The following is a 23,329-nucleotide window of genomic DNA, read 5'->3' as shown; positions in this document are numbered from 1 at the left end:
AACTAGCAGTTTTAGCATCACTGAGAACCTTAGGGCCAGAATGACAACATTTATTCATTTAAAATAGCCATTAAGAGTCCTTTGCAAAAGTACTTACCCCTTCGTGCATACTCATTCCGTCGACGGGTTGTTCAAGAGTCACATTTCTAGCAAAAAACAAAAAGCCAACAGTCCTTAAACAATTTTAATCATCCAACATGTACAATACAGTAAGCACAAAATGTAATGCACATAATTTAGTTTGTTTTTGTTCCTCTCCTGGGCCATCAGTCACCCAATAAATCCAAAATAAACTTAAAAAAAAAAACAAAGTGGAGAGCCTTAAAAGCTATACAGAACACACCAAGTGCAGCGTTAAGAAGACGGCGACGCACGCGCACGTCGGGCTCCGACGAGCGGCGCCGGCCAGCCAACGTGGGACCGCCGCGGGTCGCTCCGGGGGAAAGGCGAGCGCGTCCGCTTCTTTGTCACCCCTTTCAAACGAGCGCGTTAGTCATCAGTGTATGTACATGCAGATTGACGGATGGAGACAAAAAAAAATAAAAGATGGGTGTGGAAACGCGTGGACGACCGGCGGCGAAAAAAAAGAAAAGAAAAGAAGGGGTTCCTATTCTAGGCTACGCAGAGCGAGCGACGAGTGCCTTATTCAGTGTCGTTGACGCGCCGTGAGGACAGCTAGCGCACTAGTTTGGATATTAAATAAGAGATTTTTTTTTCCTTCTACCTAGGAGGTTCAGTGTAGATTGGGGGGAGGGGCTTTAGTGGGATTGGGGAGATTCGTCTTTTTTCTTCATGTTCATGGAATCATTCGCTTTTGCTGCGCTTGACCGCCCCGGGGAGTTTCTCCTGCAACCTGGGGAAGAAATGTTGCCGTTGTTGAACCATTTGGGCCAGGAAAATTGATAGGTCTTGAATTGGCAAAAAAATTGCAAAAAAAGCTGTCTTTTTTTGCTTACTTGGCAACCGTGGTGTTGATCCGGGTCCGGGCCAGGTCCACGTACTGGTCGATCTGCGTCTGCGGACACAACGGACTTTATTGCTGGAAACAAAGAACGAGCCGGCCCGAGGGCGTCGTCGCCATTTCCAGACGCGGGAAGACGCTCACCTTGTTCTTCTCGTAGACGGGCGGTATGGCGAAGAGCAGGATGTCCACTGCGCAAGGGACAAAGCAGTCAGTATCAGGGTTTTATTCCTTTACAGAGTGTCCTAGTTGGTAATGAATTTCAATTCAACATTGGTCCTTTTATTACATTTTTAAAAAACTCGTGATATTAAGGGTGTTTATTCATTTCCTGAGTTTTGCTCACCAAATTGATCAAAATGAATGTGCACTCAATGTCCAGACAGTTCTCCCCCATTCAAAATGCATGGGACTCATTTCCAGTAATTACTGGTTAATGAGTCTGGCATGATGCGACTCTTCTATCAAATTGTAAACTAAAGTCAACATAAAAAGAAAGCGGATTACCGCCAGCCTTACCGAGGATGAGGATGGTGATGCCGTTGAAGATGGCGCCCACGTAGGTCAGGAGCCACATGACCACGGCCAACTGGGCAGAGAGAAATTGCTAAATTAGTCCATTATGCAAGAGAAGTACAGATTTTGTCCAATGGAAAAAAAAAAGCTGATCATAGGATGGGGGTCATGTTTATATGAGTAGATGCAAATGTACCGTATTTTCATGACTATAAGGCGCACATAAAAGTCTTCAATTTTCTCCAAACTAGACAGGGCGCCTTATAATCCAGTGTGCTTTATATATGGACCAATACTAAAATTGTTATCACGATAAAATCAAATCAATCAGTCGATAGGGTACACCATCCTCTACAGCTCTAACAACTATGGCAAGCAACCCCCGACTACTATTTTCCCCTTAGAAAAAGTACTGCGCAGTGACTGCTGGGATATGTAGTTCTTTTGTCAATACACCCAATGGATTGTGGCCTGTATACATCGATATCAACACAGCTTTACGAAGCATGGAAGACAGCGTTGGAATAGTTACGCTAGCTACTAGCTAGCTACTATTTGCGAATGGATTGTGGCCGCCTGGACGAACGTATACAATTCAGAAAATGAGGACTTTGATGGATTTGTGGGTGATGATGACGCGAGTACATTGTAAAATGGCTAAATAAAGTACAACCAAACTCAGTTTTGCTTCCATTGTCTTTTTAAAAACGTGGTTTTAGCATGTGGGGGTACCGTGTATGTTTAAGCTGGTGTATGTTTTGCCATTCCTGGCTGCGTCTATAAAAACGGTGCGTCCTTTGTGTGTAAAATACAGAAATAGCACTCGTTATTGACACTGCGGCTAAAAATACAATGCGCCGTATAGTCGTGAAAATACGGTAGTTAGCGCTGTCCGCTAATGGCCGGCTTTCGTCAACTCATCTCAGCTTCTGCTGAGGACTGACAAGAAAGGGGAAGCTGCAACTCACCCACCCCCCGAGCTAAAACAGGTCCACGCGCCCCTGGTTTTTACACCACTGGGATTTAACAAGTCTGCCCGGGCCGCTCACCTTCAGCGAATCCACCAGGTCTTCCACCAAAAAGAGGCGGCTCAACTGCTTGAGGGCTCCGTTAATGTAGGTCAGGCTGGCGTCCACGTGCTTGCGGAAGGTCTCGGCGGAAATGCTGACATCCTTCTCCAGGAGGGGCCTGGAGGGGGGGGCACATACACATCAAGATGAAATGAGGATTCGGCGTCTGAGGTCGCCGGTCCCCCAGGGCGGTCGCCCTGGCTATTTTTAGTGCTTAAAAAAAAAGGTTAACAGCTGCTTTAGTAGGGCTGGCCCGGGGGTACGGGCTAAAAATACAAACTGGGATAAGCCCCGCCCTCCCCTTTCCTTTGTCAAAAGGAGACAATGGGAACATTGATGAAGTGGTCCGCCACGGACGGCGGCGCCCCCTCCCGGGCAAAACGCTCGGTTGGGTTCTCACTTGAAGGGGTGTCCGTCGTCGGACTTCTTGACGGCTTGGACCACCGACTTGTAGATGCGGAAGGTGATGGTGACGCAGAGCAGCGCCAGGAGCAGGTAGGACACCACGCTGATGACGCTGAAGGCGGCCAGGGACAGGAGCACCAGCATGGACAAGCCGAAGACCAAGCCGGATTTCTTGGGGTCCCGCCAGTAGATCAGATCCTTGACTGCGGGCGGACAGAAAGGGTCAGGAGAAAAATCGGGATGCCAATGAATGGGCGGGGCGGACCACCGTTCCACCCGCACGGGAGGCCCCTTTCGCGTTTGTCCCGAGTCGCGCGTGCGCAAGCGAGGGTTACGTAACGTCGGAGCGGACCGTCGGTGGGAAACCCGTGGTGCGATTCTCGAGGACCGCGCCGAACATTGCCGGCGGAGGAAAACACACCCCAAAAAAACATGTGGAAAAAGGTGACCTTTTGAACGGTCGGGATCACGCAAAAGCGATTACGCGTTGAGCCGCGACGCTGCCGGAGGCCTCCGAGGAGCACAAAGAGGGCTCTATTGTTCCTTCCCGAGGATTGTGTCAATACGGCGTGCCAGGACGCTCGGGGAGAAGTGTTCCCGCATGGTGGTTGGCTAAAAAGGTCAAATTGGGAATCGCATGAAATCATTTTGGTTGTTTTTTTACAGCACCGTCTCGGGTGGGTGGCTGAGAGGCGGACTAATCCGGCCTTGGACTTCATAAGGCGTAAGACACGGACCGGAGAAGCCAGTTCCGAAATGGGAATCCGCGGCCAGACATTCCAACAAGACGCCACCTCCTTAAATAACCCACTAGGGTTTATAAATCCCGTGCCTAGCAAAGCGCTACCACTCGAAAAGAATCGGCGTTACCTGAATCGTGGGTTAGTACGGACATCAAGACAAGCTCCGCGAGATGGTAGGCCTCGGCGACCCAAATGTCGGCGGGGTCGACCTCTTCGGAAAACGCGTGGGGGTCGCCGTCGGGGGAAGCTCGCCGGAAGGTCGCGGGGTCGCCGCTTTCCGGCATCTCGGACCGAGAGGCCGGCCTTTTCTCGTTTGCCGTTCGACCGTCGTCCAATTCTTCCGGGGCGCCGATGGCGACCGCTTCCTCTTCGGGAAGCGTCGGCACGTCCGGAGGGGACGGCGGGCTCCGGGGGTCGCCGTCTGGTTCTTGGCCCTCTCTCGTTTTGAGACACTCTCGCATGAACTCCACGAAACTGTCGATGGGCTGAGGGGCGACGTCGTCACGCGGGTCATCGGCGTGGTCGCGGCTCGGCGGCGCTTCCCGAGGTTTGGCGTCGGCTTCGAGCGAGTCCGAAAGGAAGCCGTCGGACATCGGCGCCATTGGCGCCGTCTCGCAGGGGAGAGGCGGCTGTTCGTCGTCAAACGAGCGGCCCTCGTACGTATCTTCTCGCATGAAGCTATTTCTGGAAAAGAACGCTTCGTCCTTGTCGTCGGGCGAGGCGTCCCAGGCGGCGACGTCGACTCGGTCTTCTTCTTCTTCTTGCGCTTCCTCTGACCCCCCGTCGTCATCGTTGCCGGGAGAGTCCGTTTCTTTCGTGAAATTGCTGGCGGTCTCCGATGTCGCCGGCAAATCGAATTTGTGGTCTTGATGTTCTACCGGCTTCTCCGGAAAGGCCTCGGCTTGAGAATGGAGCATAGGATGTTCGTCTTCGGATTGGACGGGAGAGGAAGGAGGAGAGTAGCCTTCCATGAATTCCGTTTCGACGGGCCTTCTGTTAGCCGGCTCATCGGCGTCCTCCGGCGCCGCCTGGGCGCTTTTTGGTTCCTCATCGTCCTCGTCTTCCTCCTCCAACTCCATCTCCATTTCGTCGTCGCTGCGGTTGGGCTCTTCGGTTTCGATGACGTTGATGGTGGGAACCTGCATTAACTTTCTTTCTAACCTCAACGGAACGCTCACTTCCTGCGGGTCGGGGGACGGGGCGTCGGCGCCGGGCGGAGGACCGTCCCACCTTGAGGAGGGGACGACGGGAGCCGGTTCGTCTTCAACCACGGTTTCTTCCGACTCCCCCGAGCTGTCCGCTTCCCGAACTTCGGCGGGCTCTGGATCGTCGGCGGTTTCGTCGCCCGGAGCTTCCGGGGCGCATTCGTCTGGCGGGGAATCGAGCGGCGCCGGCGGCAAAGCTCGGGCGCCGGAGTTGTCCGGCCGGGTCCACACGTGGGCCGTCGGTAGGAAGTTCAGCTCAAAGTCTGGCTCCTCTACGCCGACCGCACTCTCCGACTCTTTCCGTTTGGAGGCATCTCGCCAAGGGTCCGCCGGAGCGTTCGGGACATCGGCGCGGGCGGGAAGCGGAGGACTCTCGTGGGCCGGCTCGGGTTCGGGCGAGACGGCGCCAAAGTCCGGCGCCGGCGGCAGGTGAGCCTTCATCCAAGTTTCCGTTTCTTCCAACTCGATGGGTTGTCTGGACTCCGCCGGCGTCTCGGGCGAATCTCCATCGGGAGAGCTTCTTTCGCTCGTGGTTTTCTCCTCGGCCGGATTCGGGGCGTCCGAGCTCCATTTGTCCCGCTGGCGCTCTTTGAGGTTCCAGAAAGAGTCGCATCGAAAGTCCGCCTCCTTCCTGGCCGCCAGGGCCTCCAGGGCCTTGATGCGCTCGGAAACCGGAGACATCTTGACGGGCGAATCGGGCCCCGGCTGGCCGCCGTAATTATCCGGCCAATAAGAGGCGGGCTGGGAAGAAAAGCGGAGGGACGTCGGCGCCCCTCCGCCGGGCTTGCCGGAAACCGGCGCCCCCTTTTTGTCTGCGTGGCCACACGCACGGAGGACGACGGCAAGGGAGAAGACAAAGTAGGGGAGGTCACACATCCAGAATGACCACAGTCTCGACTAATGCCTTACCGCTACGGCAGCCCAAGCGTTCATGCGTCGTACTATGGAGACGTGAGACCCGCCCCGGTCCATTGAAAAACTCGACAACGGTCCGGCGGACAAAGATCCGCCATGGCTGGGCTAGCGAGCGACATTTGGATGGACTTGAGTGGGTGGAAAGCAGGGAGAGACGTGGGGGGGGAAAAAAAAATCCCTAGTCTCGAGCAGCGAAAAATGCGGGCAAAAAAACCAAATCCCGGGTCTCAAAAGACGCGTGACTGGAGAGCAAAGCCACAAGCGGATCACGAGCGCAACGGGCCACGGGCCGTCTCTTCGGTGCCGCTCTCCCTAGCCCGGGGCCCCCCTCGGCCGCCGGGTCCCGTTGGGGGAGGGGAACCGGATCCCGGCCGAGGAGGGCGCCCCTCCGGAGAGGAAAGCCATCCATTTTTAGGTCGCTACACCGACCTTAACTTCTCCTGCCGTCTTAAAATAAAGGGTGGCAATCTGGGGATTATCTCCAACCTGCGGTCGGTCCCACTGACCTCCGTGTTGGCTAGTGGGGGAATAAAAATGAGACAGAGAGAGAGAGAGAGAGAGAGAGAGAGAGAGAGAGAGAGAGAGAGAGAGAGAGAGAGAGAGAGAGAGAGAGAGAGAGAGAGAGAGAGAGAGAGAGAGAGAAAAAAAGAGAGAGAAAGAGAGAGAGCGGCAGCTGCAGAGGCCCAGCGACAGCGAAAATGTTCGCTTCTGTGAGACTTGTGACTTTGGGGACAATTTACAGCTAGCTGAGGTCTGTATGATACTAAACACTCATATGAATGACTACCATCTATTTATCGCCCAAGCCTACTTAGTAGGGTTCTACAAGCATGAACTAAGTATGGACTTTCTGGAGCAAGAAATGGGCACAAGAACTAAGGGATGGCAAAGCAGGCGAGCGACATGAAGAGAACGGCACACTTGCCTTGTGACGACTGAATGAAAGATGCAGGTGAGGAAATAAAGGAATCTGAAACAAATTCAATGTCAAATAAAGAAATAAATAAAAATGTCAACCCAATGCAGGAGGAAAAAAAGGACCCATTTGCGCCAGTACGCCAGTCATCGATCGAGCCTACGCGCGACGACGATTCAAAGCCATCGACGGCGGGCAGACATTCTTGCCCACGGCGAGGTACCTACACCACGTTGGTTCCCTGATAGTATATCGGGGTGTGGCACGTGGATGCGGTACAGGGTTAGCAGGTTGGCCCTGGTGGAGCGGCATTCCAGGGCTGGTCGCCCTCAGACGCCGCACCCTCGATATATGGGCCCTACTGCCGGACATTGATCCAGATAAAAAAAAACGGGATGCCCAAATGGATCAATGGCCTCTATTAGCTAGATTGGACGCCTGCTACCGTCAATGGCACCGCTAAAGACAAGACAAATTTAGGCCACATGATTTCCTCTGATGAAATGAGGTCCTCTTTTTTTTAAGTATGCCACATCCTCTGCGACCGCTCGCCCCGACGCCACAATTATAATGGACTTGAATCATGGGCCGCCATTGACAGCGACAGACGTCCACACCTTGGGTTGACGTTTTGTAAATAATCTCAAAATCAATCCCGTCACACCATGTGTAAATGCATGCATATTTTCATAACTATTTGCAGGGAAAGGCGCCACTCCCTCTAATTAACAAATAAAACTACAATAAGCGGCCAAACTGACCAACGCGGTCAATGACAGCTAGTTTTATTCGACTTGATACGCCTATTGTCACCGTTTTCGACGTACTGCGCCTTTAAGAGATGCTGCGTTTAATGGCACTTGCCTCTCGTTGTCCGCAGTGGCGAAATGCCCTCGTTTGACAAAAATAACGTTCAATTCATTAATTGCTCGTAATAATCGAAACAAATAACACGATAATAATAATGACTCGTCAAAAACGAGCCGGGCGCCATTTTTTCCATCAATACAGGTGCATCACATTCGTCAATACAATGGCCAACGAGAGTCGACAAAAATGGCGATTTGGGGCGGCAACGATAGCTCGTACCTCGAATAACGACGATAAAAATGTGATGGAAATATGTTTTACTGTTAAAGCACTGCTTAAAATGTGTCGGGTTTCTTACCGAATGACCTGTTTTTTTCGAATTGGAATCAATAACGCGTGTTCGTTTTAGAAGATAAAGATAAAAAGATGTGTTGTGTCGGCAAAATTGCAGCAAAACGTCGTGTTTTTTCTACAGGAACATGGTTATGTCGGTGGGCTGTAAAGTGGCTTCTTACCAGACGGCTTCTGTTCTTTCGGCGTTGGATCCATGTTGCGTAATCGGCGTAAAACGAAAAGGCAGAAAAAAACGGCTTAGGTTCGGGCAGAATGCTTTGAAATGTCGTCGTTTGTTTTCCTGTCTTAAGCTCGGCTGCGCTACGGCCGCGGAGCAAACGATGCAATGAAACGAGGCGACGTAACGCAGGAGGGTTTGACCGACGTATTCTTTCGGTCCTCCCCTCTGCGCACGCGCAACTGACCGGCCATTTTGGAGAACCACGGAAGACAGTGGCATGAATCAAATAAGCACCAAGTGTGAATTATACGTTACACCTAGTTGTACGTGATGGGTGTATTTAGTGAATAATCAAACGTGACGTCGTGTTTTGCTCCGCTGTCAGTCTCCTACCGTGAGAAAAAAACGCGACCTTTTACGTACGCGCACAAGAGTGGTTGTCGTCACTCGTCGGCCATTTTGCGTCGGTGCCATTTCATAAAGATGACGTCAAAACACAGTGACTACACTGATATACCCCTCAGGCCCCCGCAAAGTACCATTGACAATGATAGGCGTCCAATTACGTGGCTCTTAAAACTCATTTAAGTAAAAAGAGTTGAGTAGAACAAACTGAACAAGGTATTAATAAATGTGTATCATTAGTAGACGTCTGACTCATTTGAACTGGGAGCCCTCGCACTTCAAATGGATTGGACGTCTACTCCCGTCACCTGAAGTCAGTCACAATTCCGGCGAGGCTGCGTGGATCCGGAACCTCCGGCGAGAACATTTGGAGCACGCCAGAGCGAGGACCGCCATAAGAACCAGCCCGGCCAAAAGACACGGGACAACGGTTGTCGGAAGGTCTGTCGCGTGTCTGTGCGCTGACCTGGTGGCGTCCGGTTGCCTGACAAGGAATCATCATGTCAATTTGCTACAAATTTCACTGTAGTATGAGGGGAAAAAAAATAAAATAAAAAAAAAACACCACTCACTCTGCATTGAAAACGTCCTCCTCTACTGAGGGTGTGACGTCAGAATCCACACACAATCTTTTGTCGGGGCAGAAAACAGAACCCTGGTATCCTCTTATCTAAAGTACAACAGGCAGTAAAGCGAGGGGTCAAGTAGAGATTGTTGAGAAATTTTGCAAGGCGTTCTCTCATTTGCACCTGAATGCTGCCACCTGCTGGGCAGTCCACCCAATCGGAGCCCAGAACCTTGACTCGGTAGCGATTTGGTCCCGTGCACTTGCGTCTGTAGCAGCGCCCCGTCACGAGGAAGCCGAAGTGACTCTGGTTCTGCTCCTCCGGGAAGAACACGCGGTGTGACGTCAAACAGTACGGGAGCCGAGGATGACATTTGCAACGTGTACTACGTTACGTACGAGTGTGGTCAGCTGGGAGAAGAAACAGCGACTGTCCGGGCCAAATACCTCCCCGCCGAGACGCTCTTCACTCGAATTCCTCTCATTTTCTTTCTTCCAGCACTCCCCCTGAAGCAAAAAGCGCACGTTAAGACAAAGTTCGTTGGACGGGACGGCCTGGCCAAATCGAGAAGCACTTACTCCGTTCTCAACGGCCTTGTAGACGCGACAGCCATCCAGGAAGGGATCCGTCCGGCACTCTCCTTTGTCAAGATGGAAATGATGGCACCCTAGTCCGCTACGGCGAGGGAGAAACATGAAGACGATGGAAAGCGGAACAGCGCGAGGATCTGCGCTACCTTCCGGTGCAGAAGAAGGATGACGAGTTGTCGTGACAGGTCGACGTGGAACCGAACAAAGCTCCCTCGCCTAAAAGCAGACAAAGCGATGAAGGAAAATGTCCAGATTCCTTGTAAGACGTTAGCCCCAAACCGTCCCTACCGTCCCCCCACACCAGGTTCTGGGCTTGGTCGGCGTCGACGGCGTACCAGCCCGTGTCCCGGAACGCGGCCAAGGTGAGCGGGTCGATCCGCGCCGCGGTTGGCTGGCCCGGCGCCGCCAGCATGACGGATCCCTGCAAAAGCCGCGACTCCCAGTGGGAGGACACGCCCCCTGGGCCGGCGTCCTGGAGAGAAAACCCAACGGGTCGAGATGGGGGGGGTCGCTGGGCAAACCGGCGAAACGACCGGCGCTTACCGCGTTCTCCAGCGGGCCTCCCAGCTCGGGATCCATGGCCGCCAGGTGCCTCTGTAGCGCCGAGACGATAGACGGCGTGTAGATCCTCGTCTGTCCGCGTCCGTCGGCGTGAGTCACTTTTCCCCGAGGGGAACATCCCACGCCGGCGGAAAGACCTTCCTCCAAGAAGCAGTCGCTCCAAGTGGAGAAGAGGTCTTTGGAGAACCCCAGAACATGGAACAGCTCATGAAGCACAGTCTGGGAGAAAAACAAAAACAAAAATTGAATTCCTGGTTATCCGCTTTTCCCCCCAATTGGTCTCAAACGGACGCGTACGGACCTGCGCCGTCAGTCGTGCTAATCTTTCCCTGCAGACGACCACCACGCCCGCTAAAGGCCGCCCCCCGCCATCCGTCCGGCAGTGGGCGGCGTAGGCCAACAAACCGGGCTGGTTCCACATGAACTTTTCTTAAGCCACGCCTTCGTACGGGGAAAGACGGCTACGCTACCTGCGCCCGGCACTTGTCTGTTGCTCCAACGTGGACGTAGAGAAGGAAATCCACGTGGGGCGCCCCGGCGCCCGGACGTCTGAGGACGAGCCGACGGGTGGAGTTAGCTTGCGGGTGGACTTCGACCCCAGCGAGGTGTTCATCTGGGATCTGAAAAGAAGAAAAAAACAAGCATTATTGATCTCAATTCTTCAAAGAGGGCCAGCGATTTGAGCGCCACCTTGACATCCAGACACGTCTCACGCATGTAGTTTTTGTTGGCTCGACCACACCTACAAGCATCGTTCCAGATCGAGGTCAGACGTGGAAACAGCCAATGCGCTTTTTTTGTCCACACCTGTTATAGTTGGCCGTGTTCGGATCCTTCCATAGAAACTTGCAGTATTTGTCGACGTCCCGTCCGAGCAGCAACGGCTCGGAGGTTCTCGCCACTGTACGGAGGAGAAGCTTAGTTAGGCTTTGTGGGAAAAGCGGGCAATGGGTCATGGTCCTACCCGACAGCAACGAAGACACGGTTCTCCCGGCCCGCTCCACGGCGGCCCTCAGTCGTCCTTCCTCGGGCTCGGGCAGGCGGTCGCTTTCCTGGGAAAGCCAGAAGCCGATCCTCAACGGAGCCACGTCTCCCGGGGTTCGTTCCGGGCCGGGGCGGGCGGCGCGGACCACCCGTGCCCGAGCTTGAACCTGGTCAAAGACGCACCGGGACAGGGAAACCTGAAATCGGGCACACAGCAGAAGAAGACACAAACGGAGAGCCATTTTGGACAGCACGGTCTGTTCAAGCCGTCGGCGACTGCCTATTCGCGGTTTCCGCGAGGATTTCTTTTAAGGCTGCCGGAGCGATTTCCACTACAAAGCTACTCAGCTCCTGTGAGGTGAAGAGCAAACAATGAGCCTTTGAAAAAGTGCAAATGGTTTAATCGCAGCCACATTTTTAACTTATATACAGTGAAACAGACCCTAATCAACCTTAAACAATCCTCGCAAAGTTTCGAAACTTCCGAGCCGGCCACAAAAAGCAACGAGGCCGACGGTAATCATTCGGATGGCACGAGTGTCAAAATTAACCTGGGGGGGGCAGGGTTGAGGTCTCTCTCGCTCTCTCTTACTCTTTCTCTTTCGCTCACACGTCCTTAAAACCGCCAACAATGGCAGACATTTGCATACATTCACTAGGGAGAGGTGAGGGTAAATAGTAGCACTAAAACCCGCATCGGAAGGGTTATTGCCAGCGAGATAGTGCGCGTTCTGTGCAGCGTGGGTGGAGCCATCCGTGGGGAATTCGTTTCTCCAAAAAGGCACTTAAATGGGGAAAAAGAGGGGACACCTTTTCTTCAATTTCTGAAGACCATCTACAAACGTATCCGGCATTCCGGCGCTATCGTTCAGAATGACTTTGAATAGGGAAGGCGACTGCACTCCTCTTTGGATAAATATCGGGGTGAAGTTGGGAAGGGCTGCTCTAACTCGCCCTGGGGTTGCTCTTCTAAACGGTAAAATACTCGATTTCAAATTCCAAAAGCAAATAAAACAACGACGACAGGGAAAAAGGCACTCGTTACACGTGCGGTTCAAGTGAGCAGGGGCACGTCGTCGTCCGAGGGGGTGTCGTCGGAGAGGGGGATGAGCAGCACGTCGTCGTCCGAGGAAGACGACGACGACGAGGGGGAGGCCGAGAGGGGCGTCGAGTGGCCTCGCGAGGACGACGGCGACGCTCTGAACGAGGGCAGATTCAGGCTCAGCGCCTGGAAGATGGAGGCTAGAGAGGGGACGGCGGGCGGGACGGTCGCCCGCGCCGTCGCCGCGGGCGGGGCCGGTGGCGCCGCCGACCCCGGCGGCGCGTACGGAGGCGGCGGGGAAGCCGACGCCGGCGGCGGAGCCTGAGGGGAAGGGGTCGGTTTTCGGGAGGCGGGCCGGTGTCCGGCTTCCGGGGGAGACGAGGAGACGGCGGGCCGGGCGACGCGCGCCGGCTCCGCGGGGGCGCCGTCGGGAGGCCGCCGGCCGGCGTCGGTCTCCTGGGGGGGCCGGGAGGTCTGCCTGGGGATCAGGCCCCACCTCCGCATGCGGCGGACGGCGCGGCGGACGAAGCGGGGCCTGCGTCTCCGGTGCGGGGAAGCCACGGCGTCCTGGCGAAGGAGCTGGAGAATTCCCCTCAGGGATAAGGGCGAAGCCTGAGGTAACAAAAAGCACTCCTCAACACATTTTTCGGGACTCCTATCCGACCGATCCACCCGAAGGAAAACCCTCTCTCACCTCATTGGGGCTTTCCGTGGGGAAGTCCTCGACCGGGGGGATGGCGCCTTGCGCGATCAGCTGACCGTAAGAGGGCGGCGCCTGCTGCTGAATCAGCGCCGCCTCGTGTCGGTTGAACGGGGCGAACATGCTGCGCGCAAAAGCCACGTTTGGACCGGGACCGGAGTTCCCGCGGGCGTCCGAGGGGCGAGCGCCGTTACCTGTACTCCCTGGTCCGGAGCGAGTACAGCTTGCAGGTGCAGCCCATGGCGATGACCAGCAGCAGCCCGCAGACGAGGCTGCCCACCGTCGCCGCCGTGATGACCTTGCGAGGCAGGGTGACGGTGCAGTTGACTTCGTCCGTGCCGTCCTTGCAGTCCACCTGGCCGTCGCAGCGCCAGCTCTCAAACACGCACCTGGGACGAGCGGACGAGTGAAAAGGATGATTGGCGGCGGGCGGGCGGCGTTCCCACGCACCTGTCGCTGTCGCAGTGGAAGGTTCCGGGCTGGCAATTGGTGCAGTCCCTCTCGTCGCCCCCGTCGGGGCAATACAATTGGTAGTTGCAGCGCTCGCTGGAGGGGTAGCACACGGGGCGTCCGGCGAAGCGACCGGACGCCGCCGGCCTCTGGCCCGGGACGCCGCAGGCGAAGCGGTCCCGGCCGCAGCCCCGACAGCCCTGCTCGTCCTCGCCGGTCTCGGGGCAATCCCACTTGCCGTCGCAGCGCTGCTCCCGGGTGAAGCAGCCGCCCGGGGAGCCGCCGCAGCGCCCCTCCCAGGGCGGGCAGTAGCTTCCCACGCGGAAAGTGGCGTTGAAGCCGCTCCCGTCCGAGCCGGCGAGCGTGGCGTACGTCAGAGACAGCAGGCCGGTGCGGGACTCCACTTGCACCGATTTAAAATTGGAGGCGCTGGTGATCTGTGGGCAAACCAATCAGAACGGGCTTTTAGCCCGGGGCCCGCCCCTTTCCTCCAATCTGCGTCGGCGTCCACGCTCACCACTTTAATGACGTCGCCGTTGCCCCGCGCTCTGTCGCTGACCGTGAGCGTGTCCCCGCGGCCGAGCACCAGCTGCTGCAGGTCCAGCCTCAAGGGACGAGGGTCTTCGGGGTCCAGGGTCCAAACGCAGTGCAAAGGAGCGCCCCGAGGAGCCGGGGGAGAGAAAGTCCCGTAGAAGGTGCGGAGCAGCCCCCCGCAGGCCCACTCCACGGGAGCGGCCGTGACCGCGGGCGCCTTCGTCGCCTCCGACGGGGACTTTTGATCGTCGAGCCTTTTGGCGACGGGATCCGGATCGTCAAAGTCCCCGACGCCGTTCCTCTCGGCGTTGGCCGTGGTCGTCCCGTCGGCGCCGCAGTTCTCCTCGTCCGTGCCGACTTGGTCGCCTTCCCCGAGACACTCCACCTGGCCGTTGCAACGCCAAGCCAGGGGCAGGCAACGACCCCCCAGGCACTGGAACGTGTTCAGCGGGCATTCGCCCGAGTTGCCGTCTGAAAACACAAAACATAAGCAACACCTCCAAATTGGTGCCGGACCAAGAATTCAACCCCAAAGAAAACCCACCTCTGGCGTAATTCAAGCGAAACGACGACACCGGGTACAGATGCGGCAAGAAGTGGTGGACCACCGTGATATTTCCCCCCGAGAATTCCATGGGGGGCGGCAATTTGGAACCGCACAGGACGAGCGGCGTGTCGCTGGCCGACGATTTGACGGAGAGCCACTCCTTCCTGCATCGAGCTGAAAATTGCGAGAAGCTGAAACAGGAAAAAAGAAAGAAATCAGCAAGGGAAGGCTAGGCGCCATTTTGTTACCGTATTTTCACGACTATATGGCGCATCGTATTTTTAGCCACAGTGTCAGTAACGAGTGCTATTTCTGTATTTTAAACACACACAGGACACACCGTTTTTTTAGACGCATATATATTATATATGAATATCTGTCTTCCATGCTTCGCAAGGCTGTGTTGATGCCGAGCGCCAAACAAAAATCCATTCGCAAATAGTAGCTAGCTAGTAGCTAGCGTAACTAGCCCAGCCACCCTTCGTCAAGCTGTGCTGATGTCGATGTATACAGTCCACAATCCATTGGGTGTATTGAAAAAAGAACTACATATCCCGGCAGTCACTGCGCAGTACTTTTTCTACAGGGAAAATAGTTGACTCGGGGGCTGCTTGGCGTAGTTGCGACTGATTTATTTTATTTTATCGTGTGAACAATTTTAGTATTGGTCCATATATAAAGCACACTGGATTATAAGGCGCCCTGTCTATTTTGGAGAAAATTGAAGACTTTGTTGTGCACCTTATAGTCGTGAAAATACGGTATTTGTTTACGTTCCGGTGGCGTACCTGAGGACGATCGGCTGTCCCACCGAACCTCTGATGAGCCAGCAGTCATACGTGGGACCAAAACGGTAGGAGTAAGTATGGTAGGCAGAACTCTGGATCTCGCCCACGTCGCTGTCCGACACTTGAACGGAACGTCCGCAGTGTTCTGGGGAAAGCGGGGTCAAAGTTAAGACACACTTCTCTTAAACTAGTGTTTTGAGAAAGGCTAACCACAGGCATACTTTGCTCAACTTTAAGTGACACCTGTGTTTCTGACCAGGTAGTACCAAAATAGTTCTTTGTTTCTGGTATTACCAAAATAGTTCTTACCCAAACCAAGAGCCAGGCGCCACCGACAGCATGCTGGAAACAAGCAGAAATACAACTGTGACTCTCTGCTTAGTATACTTTGGCTAACACTTTTTGTGAAATGCCATTGACTCACCAGCAAAGAAAAAAATGAGGATGTTGTGGATGTGCGCCATTGTGCCGCTGACCGTCCAATGTCTTTTTTAGTCACGAAAACAAAGTTAGAAAAGTGCCATTTTTGGATGCTATGTTCTGGAAGACTCGCCTGCAAAAATAACGAGAGATTATTGTCAAAAAACGGAGCAGGGGTGAACACATACAATCCAATTTCACCAAGTCTACCGTCTAAAATGAAAGTCGTACTTTTAAAGACGTTTGTGTACTTTGCCACCAAGTTATCAATAAACTACCAGTTTTGAAGTAGCGACACGAGTTTTGACACTGACACTATCCCGAGCTCGTTTTAAAGTACATATTATTCTACAAGTACATGCGAAATGTTGTGAATTGTGTCGAATTTTCGACGAAAAGCAAACTAGCTTGTTTTTTTTTAGCCTTAGCATCCGGTGCGGCTACATGCTAATCGTATTTGAGCGAGGGCTAACGTCTTGCTCGGTAACTTATTAATGTTAATCTTTGAACGAGTCGCCCAAACGTCGAAAAATATTGAATACGTTGCTTCATTACCTTGTCCTTTAGTTAATGTTGATAAATTCGAAGCTACTTCCGTATGTATATTAATATATTTCTCGCAGGGTGACGCATGAGGGCTGGGGCTTTCCTGTCACGTGATTTAGTTGTCTCAAAATTCCATCGGCGCCTTCCCTTTGTGACCATTAGATGGCACTGTTGCTCCAACTAAATGGCGGCCCCATATGTCAGCTCCTCCGCCATGTTGGAGGGGGCATCTCAGCCGAATTATAGGAGTTTCTTGCCTGAAAAAAGTCAAATTCAGATGGAATGTTTGTTTCTAATCCAAAAATAAAACATGTCATGTCTCATGAGAGGGTTTTAAACTACACAGATACTTCTAAATAATGTTTCTAATGTTTTCTTGAACTAGCAATGTGTGCAAAAACACTGTTAAAGTGATGATAAATATGGAAATAGAGTGCGAGAAGTTATCTGTGAGTGTGCTCAGCCTACAGCAGAGAGAGAGAGAAAGTGAAGGAGTTAAAAGAACCCACACACACATCTGGAGGAGGACCCTAAGGCTTATCCATCACTCTGACCACGTCCACACGCTCTAAGACAATCCAGGAAAAGGGGGGAGAGCTTTAAAGGCAACAGATGGGATGATTTCATCGCTTTGTCTGGAGTTCTCAGTTCCCTTTTGACTCCGGCGTGGGCACACCAGTTGCTTTTTCCTCGGATTATCTGCCAAGGCTCGGAAATCGTCGGGCGGGCGGCCTCATCGATACAAGTTGGGAGAAGAATAAAATGGTGGCGCTCTCGCTCATCGCTTTGGTCTGCGCCCTCCGCTGCTTTTCCGTGACCGCGGACGTGTTAAGGGCAGAGGTAAGTCAGGATTTGGAACTTTTAATGAAGATGTCAGCTCAAGAAATGGCCTGGGCAAAGTTTTTTGCTCCACCGTGCAGAAGAAGATGAAGCCCGTTCCCATTTAGAAACTTCTCGCCGCTCGCTATGACGCTGACAGCGAAGTATTCTCTTGTTGCGACATGTTTATCACAGCGCCTTCTGCTTTCTTGGAAGAGACAAAAGGGAGTAGCTTTTGTTGTTCACCAGGGGGAGGGACTTCAACGGCAGACAAACAGCGTGCATAGACGAAACTCCCGATGGGAGTCTTTGATTCTCAAAGAGCATTTTTTGTCGAATGATTACAAATAGGGTTGACTGACAAACGCTATATATTTGAAAGACGCAGAACCGAAATAAGCGACCGTAAGAGGAAGTGAATCACGCGTTTTGCGCTTGACCACAGGATGCCGCACCGGAGGATGTTCTTAGTCACTGACCACATGCGGGAAAAGCGTCATTTCTGCACCAGAGCAATGAATTATTTGTACTTGGTTTTGCCGGCGTGGGTTTTTTTTGTTTAATAAAAGTGCTTAGCCAAGGAAGTGGCTAGCAATGAAAACAAACGGGCGTAAAAATGATGACCCCAGTGATTTAGAAACATCTGTATTCAATTGAACGTCAGCGTCAAAGACCCCATTTCGGGGGACGCTCAAAAACAGCAGTTCTAGCATTAAGTGGGTCACCAGGCGCAGGAATAAAAGGATGGCGGCATTCCGCAGACACGTGACATTCTTTTTTTTCCGCTGGCGTGGACAGAGGAACAAGTGAGTGTGCTCAAATTGAAATTCAGCAAGACTTCCATACTTTCCTACCGCGGCCGAGTCTAATATCTTGACCTTGCCGCATGAAACAGGACACCCCGTCTCTTTCCCCTTAACCCCTTGTTGCCTTCGAAAAGCGCTACTATGTTCACCATCAAGTGACAACGCAAGGTCGTAAGCTAACGTGCACTCTGTAGCAAGATGATTGGGCGCCGACCCTCCCGGGAAACGAATTCAAGAGATTTTACGGCATTTTCAGAGCAGCACGGGCAAAAAAGCAATTTTTCCGACTTTGCCAGGTGACGTTAGCATGCTAACAGTCAAGAAAAGTCAGGTGACGCTAGCATGCTAACAGTCAAGAAAAGTCAGGTGACGCTAGCATGCTAACAGTCAAGAAAAGTCAGGTGACGTTAGCATGCTAACAGTCAAGAAAAGTCAGGTGACGCTAGCATGCTAACAGTCAAGAAAAGTCAGGTGACGCTAGCATGCTAACAGTCAAGAAAAGTCAGGTGACGCTAGCATGCTAACAGTCAAGAAAAGTCAGGTGACGCTAGCATGCTAACAGTCAAGAAAAGTCAGGTGACGCTAGCATGCTAACAGTCAAGAAAAGTCAGGTGGCGCTAGCATGCTAACAGTCAAGAAAAGTCAGGTGACGCTAGCATGCTAACAGTCAAGAAAAGTCAGGTGACGCTAGCATGCTAACAGTCAAGAAAAGTCAGGTGACGTTAGCATGCTAACAGTCAAGAAAAGTCAGGTGATGCTAGCATGCTAACAGTCAAGAAAAGTCAGCTGACGCTAGCATGCTAACAGTCAAGAAAGGTCAGGTGACGCTAGCATGCTAACAGTCAAGAAAAGTCAGGTGACGCTAGCATGCTAACAGTCAAGAAAAGTCAGGTGACGCATAAGAAACTGCAGTGACCGCACGTCATGACATAAAAAAAACACTTAAGACTTCTCCTGACACGATTGGCCTTGTAGTGTAAATACGCATCCGCAAACACACTGCGCACACTCAGGTGGGTGTTTACCCAAAGGGGTCGCTGCCAGCCCACCGGCCACACCAGGCCAACAATAGCAGCCATGTTCGAGTCTCGATAAATAGAAGCTTTGACGGCGTTCGCTCCAATGGCGTCGCGGCGGCGTTTTTTTCTAACCCCTCGCAAAGCTAACGGCGACGGCAGTCAGGACAAATCGAATGTCCGAGTCCCTAAAATCAATCCTTTATTGGGGGCTCGCTCAGGCTGATTTGGGGGGAGAATCTGTGGGAAATTTGCCGCTCCGCCCACACAAGTGAACCTTGTTCCCGCGGCCACGGCGTTGCCACATCACCAACAGGTAGCCGTGTGTGTCCCAGTTGGGCCCACGACTCCCCCCTTTCCAGTCCGATGCCGCTACAGGCGCGAATCAGCAAATGGTATTTTGTTTTTGCGTCTCACTATCCCTTCTGTTCTTTCTCGCCGTGGCCCAAAAGATCCAAAAAATAAAGAAAAACACCATATTTAGGGCTAATTCAGGGACTAGAAGCACTTGTTAGCTGCTAGCATGCTCCCATTGAAAATGAATGGGAGTTGTGATCATTTTCAATGACCTTTTCCCCAAGCTAATCGTCAGAGACTTGTGTAAAAATAAACGCCGGGTTAGTTTAAGCAAAGACGGACTCCGTTACTTTTCCGACACGGCCAGTTAGTTGTCTTTGGCGGCGGGAGTCCAGACAGACTCGCGGCTACCGCTGACTCAATTTTTCTCAGAGGATGATGTTTGGATTCGGCGCCCCCTCACGCCATCTGTGTGGTCCGTCTCGAGGCGTCTGGCCGGTCCTGACCGACCTAGCGTCGGGGGCGCAGACGTATCATAACGCCCTCGGCTAAAAAAAATAACGGAAGCTAACCGTGGTCTGTTTTGTCTGGAAGGCGTGGCTCCAGCAATATGGCTACCTGCCCCCCGGCGACGTCAGGGCGCAGGCCATGCGTTCGCCGCGGACCATCGAGGCGGCCATCGCCGGCATGCAGCGCTTCTACGGATTGACCGTCACCGGATCCGTAGACGCCGACACTTTGCGGTGAGTCTTCGGGAGCGTTGGGGGGGAGTGGCGAATCCGCCGTTAAAACGGCTTTGCTCGGACCGCCGGCAGGGCCATGAGCCGTCCGCGGTGCGGCGTTCCGGACAAATTCGGGCCGGCGCTCAAAAGCAACCTGAGGAGGAAGCGCTACGCGGTGCAGGGACTCAAGTGGGACAAGTCCGAGGTGACTTTCAGGTCAGGATGGCGCAAACCGTCACTGTTTTTGGCGTCTTGGCTAGATGGCTTTGCGAACGCTGGCTCCTCTCGTAGCATTCAGAACTACACGCCGAAAATCGGCGAGGACGCCACCTACCGAGCCATCCGCCAGGCCTTCAAAGTGTGGGAACGCGCCGTCCCCCTGACCTTCAGGGAGATCCCGTACGGTCACATCCGGGGCAAGGTGGACAAGTACGCGGACATCATGCTGTCCTTCGCCGAGGGCTTCCACGGCGACAGCACGCCGTTCGACGGCGAGGGCGGCTTCCTGGCTCACGCCTACTTCCCGGGTCACGGGATCGGCGGAGACACCCACTTTGACCTGGCCGAGCCTTGGACCGCCGGGAACGTGGACCAGGGCGGTAAGACCGAGACGCTTCTCCCCTGGCGTGGGTTTTCTCGGGAAAGTTAACCGCGGGCCGATTTCCCCTCGACCAAGGCAACGACGTTTTCCTGGTAGCGGTCCACGAGTTGGGTCACGCTTTGGGCCTGGAGCACTCCAACGACCCGTCGGCCATCATGGCCCCCTTCTACCAGTGGATGGACACGGAAGACTTCCAGCTTCCGGACGACGACCGCAGAGGAATCCAAGCCATTTACGGTAGGAATCCGCGTAGGAGAACGTGGTGGTAGCGGCGCCGCCTCTTTGACGGTTCTCCCACAGGGACCAAGACGGGAGCGCCTCCCCCTCCACCCAGACCCACCAAGCCCTCCCGTCCCGGCAGGCCGGAAAACGGTCCCCATATCTGCGAGGGACACTTTGACACCATCGCCATTCTCAGAGGAGAGCAATTTGTCTTCAAGGTAAATAAAGGTCCCCGGTCAGACTCGTGGTCCACGTTCTCCCCACCGACTTCAAGAATTTCCTAGGGCGACTGGTTTTGGCGTGTGCGCAACAACCGGGTGCTCCCGGGCTACCCCATGACCATCGGGCACTTCTGGAAAGGTCTCCCCTCCCACATCGACGCCGCGTACGAGCGAGACGACGGCAAATTCGTCTTCTTTAAGGGTGAGCGACCTCGGAGGGAAACGGACGGAGGCGAGAAAGTCACGATCTGCCGCCGACAGGCGACAAGTACTGGGTCTTCAGCGAGTCCACTATGGAGAAGGACTCCCCGAAGAGCCTGAAAGACATGGGGAGCGGCCTGCCCAAAGACAAAATGGACGCGGCGCTCTTCTACACCCCCACGGGGCAGACCTACTTCTTCAGAGGCAGCAAGTGAGTCGGGCGCCGTCCATCTTTTCCGCTACGGAAACCGGTGATGCCGCCATCTTTTCCATGACGGAAATTGGCGACCCAACGCCCTCCTCGCAGGTACTACCGTTTCAACCCGAGGACCCGCACCGTCGACGCCGGTTACCCCAAGCCCATCAGCACCTGGAGCGGTGCCCCGGACAACGTCAAGGCCGCCATCATGAGCGAGGACGGATGTGAGTAGAGGAGTGCGTGCCTGCGTGTGCGGTCGATTGGTCGCCGGTCTTTTGGTCGCCGGTCTTTTGGTCGCCCCAATCGACCGGCGACCAATCGACCGTGTACCGTTTTCCTGAGCCGGCCCTCTTTCTTTCCCTCAGCCTACACGTACTTCTACAAGGCCAACAAGTACTGGAAGTTCAACAACCAGTACATGAAGGTGGAGTCGGGGTACCCCAAGTCCGTGCTGAGCGACTGGATGGGCTGCGAGGGCGACGAGCCCAGGAAGGGGCGCGAAGAGGTGATCATCCTGGAGGTGGACGAGGCTCAGGGCGGCGTGGGACCGGTCGCCGTGGCCATCCCGCTTCTCCTCTTGATCCTAGTGGTCATCACCCTCGGGGCGCTGCTCTTCTTCAGGAAGTACGGCACGCCCCGCCGCCTCCTCTACTGCCAGAGATCGCTTTTGGACAAGGTCTAGGTAGCGGCGACGGGTGCGGACTCGCACCCGAGGACCCCACCCCCCACCCCCAAATAAAAAAATAAAAAAACGAGGGCCAGATGAAGACGCAAACTGGGAGACTGAAGGCAACGAGACGGACGTTTGGAAAGTTTGAACAGGAGCGAAATGCGGTGTTTTTTCGCGAGCTAGCTATTGACGTGACCTCGACTTGGGAAAGGATATGGCACCCCCAACCAAACGAACCTCGGTGGCAAGGAAGGAGAGGAGACATTTTGAACGCCATTTGCAATCGGACTTCTGCAGCCACTTTTGGGGGCGTGGCCAACTGCTGTTTGATTGCAACATTCCAAATATATCGCGTTTTAACCGTTAGCATCGACGACGGGGATACATACGACCTTTCTGCCTTTTTTGCTGTTCTTGTGCGTGTTGTTTTTTTTAAGCAATATTGCAAAAGCATTTTATAGGATAGTCCACATGGTACAAAAACGTTCTTTTTCGGTCAGAAGGGAAATTACAGAGAAATCCTTTCGATACGGTGCAATTTTGAAGCTAAACGATGCTTGCATTTGTCTCATTCCAAATACGGTTATAGTTATTGTGGCCTCCTGGTTTTTATAACGTTTATTTTTTGTTTGTTTTTTTGCACCCGCACATTGTCGAGAGTCCTGCTGGACAGAGGCGCTGCGCGACAATGACGCGACGAGCGTTCCCGCTTTACGGCGAATCCGACCGAGTCGGGCGATTCCTCAAAAAAACGGTAGCCGATATTTGCATGTGATAATCGATGCTATTTATGAACTTAACGGTGCTTGGTTTCTTCACGGAAAACATATCAAATTGGAGGATCGTCATATTTATGAGCGTATCAATAAAAGCCAATGATTGTTCCTGTGCATTCATTTTGTTTCAACTCGGTTTTTGAGGATTATTATGATATTTTGGGGCTGATATTTTGGTCCACTTGAAAAAGAAATATTTGGGACTTACTGTGATTGCAGCATGTTTTAGTGGGTGGGCTTTCAGCTGATCTGTCTTTGGCCCAAAGCAACGTCAGCTCCCTCACAATAGCCAACATCTGCTTCTCATTTCCTCAAAAGCAAAATAAGGCCAGGGGGGGAGGAAAAAAAGACACATCATGTGCTGTTCTCAGCAACAGTCAGCATTTTAAGAATCAAAACAAGACGAAGCCGGACGTCCAATACCTTTGAGGTGGGAGGACTGCCTTCCAATCATTTGAGCTGACAAACTATTTTTTTGTCATTGAAATACATTCTAATCTCTACCAGATTTAAAGAAGGAAAAAAACAGCCCATTTCCGCACACACACACTGAAAGTCAGCTCCTCCTTTTGTATAATAATCGCACAAAAT

At 53.4% G+C, this 23,329-nt stretch overlaps 4 protein-coding genes across 10 annotated transcripts; 1 reads left to right on the top strand and 3 right to left on the bottom strand.

Moving 5' to 3' along the window:
- Positions 1-170: 170 nt before the first annotated feature.
- Positions 171-8,702, bottom strand: rtn3 (reticulon 3). 3 transcript variants are annotated; one of them, XM_077589778.1, is made up of 8 exons: positions 8,057-8,702; positions 6,741-6,785; positions 2,948-3,155; positions 2,527-2,665; positions 1,481-1,550; positions 1,106-1,152; positions 957-1,015; positions 171-853 (listed from the first exon to the last, which is right to left on the bottom strand). In XM_077589778.1, exons 1-8 carry the CDS (start codon positions 8,088-8,090, stop codon positions 805-807), a joined length of 651 nt encoding a protein of 216 aa, XP_077445904.1. In that variant the 5' UTR covers positions 8,091-8,702; the 3' UTR covers positions 171-804. The 3 variants fall into 3 exon arrangements, with proteins under 3 accessions (XP_077445904.1, XP_077445905.1, XP_077445906.1); XM_077589779.1 differs by lacking the exon at positions 6,741-6,785 and having other exon boundaries at positions 8,057-8,689; XM_077589780.1 differs by lacking the exons at positions 6,741-6,785; positions 8,057-8,702 and adding an exon at positions 3,823-6,734.
- A 722-nt stretch (positions 8,703-9,424) lies between these two features.
- On the bottom strand, positions 9,425-11,409 carry cirop (ciliated left-right organizer metallopeptidase). Of its 4 annotated transcripts, none has more exons than XM_077589774.1 (10): positions 11,142-11,409; positions 10,985-11,078; positions 10,868-10,919; positions 10,648-10,797; positions 10,479-10,586; positions 10,160-10,396; positions 9,952-10,088; positions 9,763-9,832; positions 9,605-9,701; positions 9,425-9,532 (listed from the first exon to the last, which is right to left on the bottom strand). In XM_077589774.1, exons 1-9 carry the CDS (start codon positions 11,401-11,403, stop codon positions 9,672-9,674), a joined length of 1,140 nt encoding a protein of 379 aa, XP_077445900.1. In that variant the 5' UTR covers positions 11,404-11,409; the 3' UTR covers positions 9,425-9,532; positions 9,605-9,671. The 4 variants fall into 4 exon arrangements, with proteins under 4 accessions (XP_077445900.1, XP_077445896.1, XP_077445898.1 ...); XM_077589772.1 differs by having other exon boundaries at positions 9,484-9,532; positions 9,918-10,088; XM_077589770.1 differs by having other exon boundaries at positions 9,918-10,396.
- Positions 11,410-11,546: 137 nt separating this feature from the next.
- On the bottom strand, positions 11,547-23,231 carry lrp10 (low density lipoprotein receptor-related protein 10). Of its 2 annotated transcripts, XM_077589757.1 has the most exons (11): positions 22,947-23,231; positions 16,198-16,445; positions 15,647-15,775; positions 15,532-15,564; positions 15,223-15,367; positions 14,432-14,625; positions 13,871-14,358; positions 13,354-13,790; positions 13,098-13,292; positions 12,898-13,027; positions 11,547-12,815 (listed from the first exon to the last, which is right to left on the bottom strand). In XM_077589757.1, exons 3-11 carry the CDS (start codon positions 15,684-15,686, stop codon positions 12,216-12,218), a joined length of 2,262 nt encoding a protein of 753 aa, XP_077445883.1. In that variant the 5' UTR covers positions 15,687-15,775; positions 16,198-16,445; positions 22,947-23,231; the 3' UTR covers positions 11,547-12,215. The 2 variants fall into 2 exon arrangements, with proteins under 2 accessions (XP_077445883.1, XP_077445884.1); XM_077589758.1 differs by lacking the exon at positions 16,198-16,445.
- On the top strand, positions 16,691-22,846 carry mmp14a (matrix metallopeptidase 14a (membrane-inserted)). Its single transcript, XM_077589769.1, has 10 exons — positions 16,691-17,028; positions 19,721-19,869; positions 19,942-20,064; positions 20,140-20,447; positions 20,525-20,686; positions 20,750-20,889; positions 20,956-21,094; positions 21,154-21,304; positions 21,401-21,516; positions 21,658-22,846. The coding sequence occupies exons 1-10, from the start codon at positions 16,951-16,953 to the stop codon at positions 21,972-21,974; spliced, it is 1,683 nt and encodes a 560-aa protein (XP_077445895.1). The 5' UTR covers positions 16,691-16,950; the 3' UTR covers positions 21,975-22,846.
- Positions 23,232-23,329: the final 98 nt, after the last annotated feature.

Source organism: Stigmatopora argus, chromosome 20 (assembly GCF_051989625.1).
Source record: "Stigmatopora argus isolate UIUO_Sarg chromosome 20, RoL_Sarg_1.0, whole genome shotgun sequence".
Lineage (NCBI taxonomy): Eukaryota > Metazoa > Chordata > Actinopteri > Syngnathiformes > Syngnathidae > Stigmatopora > Stigmatopora argus.
The sequence above is the reverse complement of the archived record's forward strand: the minus strand, read 5'-3'. Positions and strand labels throughout refer to the sequence as shown.

Excerpts from the sequence above, each read along its gene's own strand:
- rtn3 (XM_077589780.1), bottom strand. The coding sequence starts at position 5,776 with ATGTGTGACCTCCCCTACTTTGTCTTCTCCCTTGCCGTCGTCCTCCGT. Across the intron at positions 3,156-3,822 it reads CGTACTAACCCACGATTCAG|TCAAGGATCTGATCTACTGG; the intron begins GTAACGCCGATT and ends GTCCGCCCGCAG. Across the intron at positions 1,016-1,105 it reads CCGTCTACGAGAAGAACAAG|ACGCAGATCGACCAGTACGT; the intron begins GTGAGCGTCTTC and ends TTGTGTCCGCAG.
- lrp10 (XM_077589757.1), bottom strand. The coding sequence starts at position 15,686 with ATGGCGCACATCCACAACATCCTCATTTTTTTCTTTGCTG. Across the intron at positions 15,565-15,646 it reads CCTCATTTTTTTCTTTGCTG|CATGCTGTCGGTGGCGCCTG; the intron begins GTGAGTCAATGG and ends GCTTGTTTCCAG. Across the intron at positions 14,626-15,222 it reads GGACAGCCGATCGTCCTCAG|CTTCTCGCAATTTTCAGCTC; the intron begins GTACGCCACCGG and ends TTCCTGTTTCAG.
- mmp14a (XM_077589769.1), top strand. The coding sequence starts at position 16,951 with ATGGTGGCGCTCTCGCTCATCGCTTTGGTCTGCGCCCTCCGCTGCTTT. Across the intron at positions 20,065-20,139 it reads AAGTCCGAGGTGACTTTCAG|CATTCAGAACTACACGCCGA; the intron begins GTCAGGATGGCG and ends CTCCTCTCGTAG. Across the intron at positions 21,095-21,153 it reads CAAATTCGTCTTCTTTAAGG|GCGACAAGTACTGGGTCTTC; the intron begins GTGAGCGACCTC and ends TGCCGCCGACAG.
- cirop (XM_077589770.1), bottom strand. The coding sequence starts at position 11,403 with ATGGCTCTCCGTTTGTGTCTTCTTCTGCTGTGTGCCCGATTTCAGGTT. Across the intron at positions 11,079-11,141 it reads CGTGTCTTCGTTGCTGTCGG|TGGCGAGAACCTCCGAGCCG; the intron begins GTAGGACCATGA and ends TCCTCCGTACAG. Across the intron at positions 9,702-9,762 it reads TCCTTCTTCTGCACCGGAAG|CGGACTAGGGTGCCATCATT; the intron begins GTAGCGCAGATC and ends CCCTCGCCGTAG.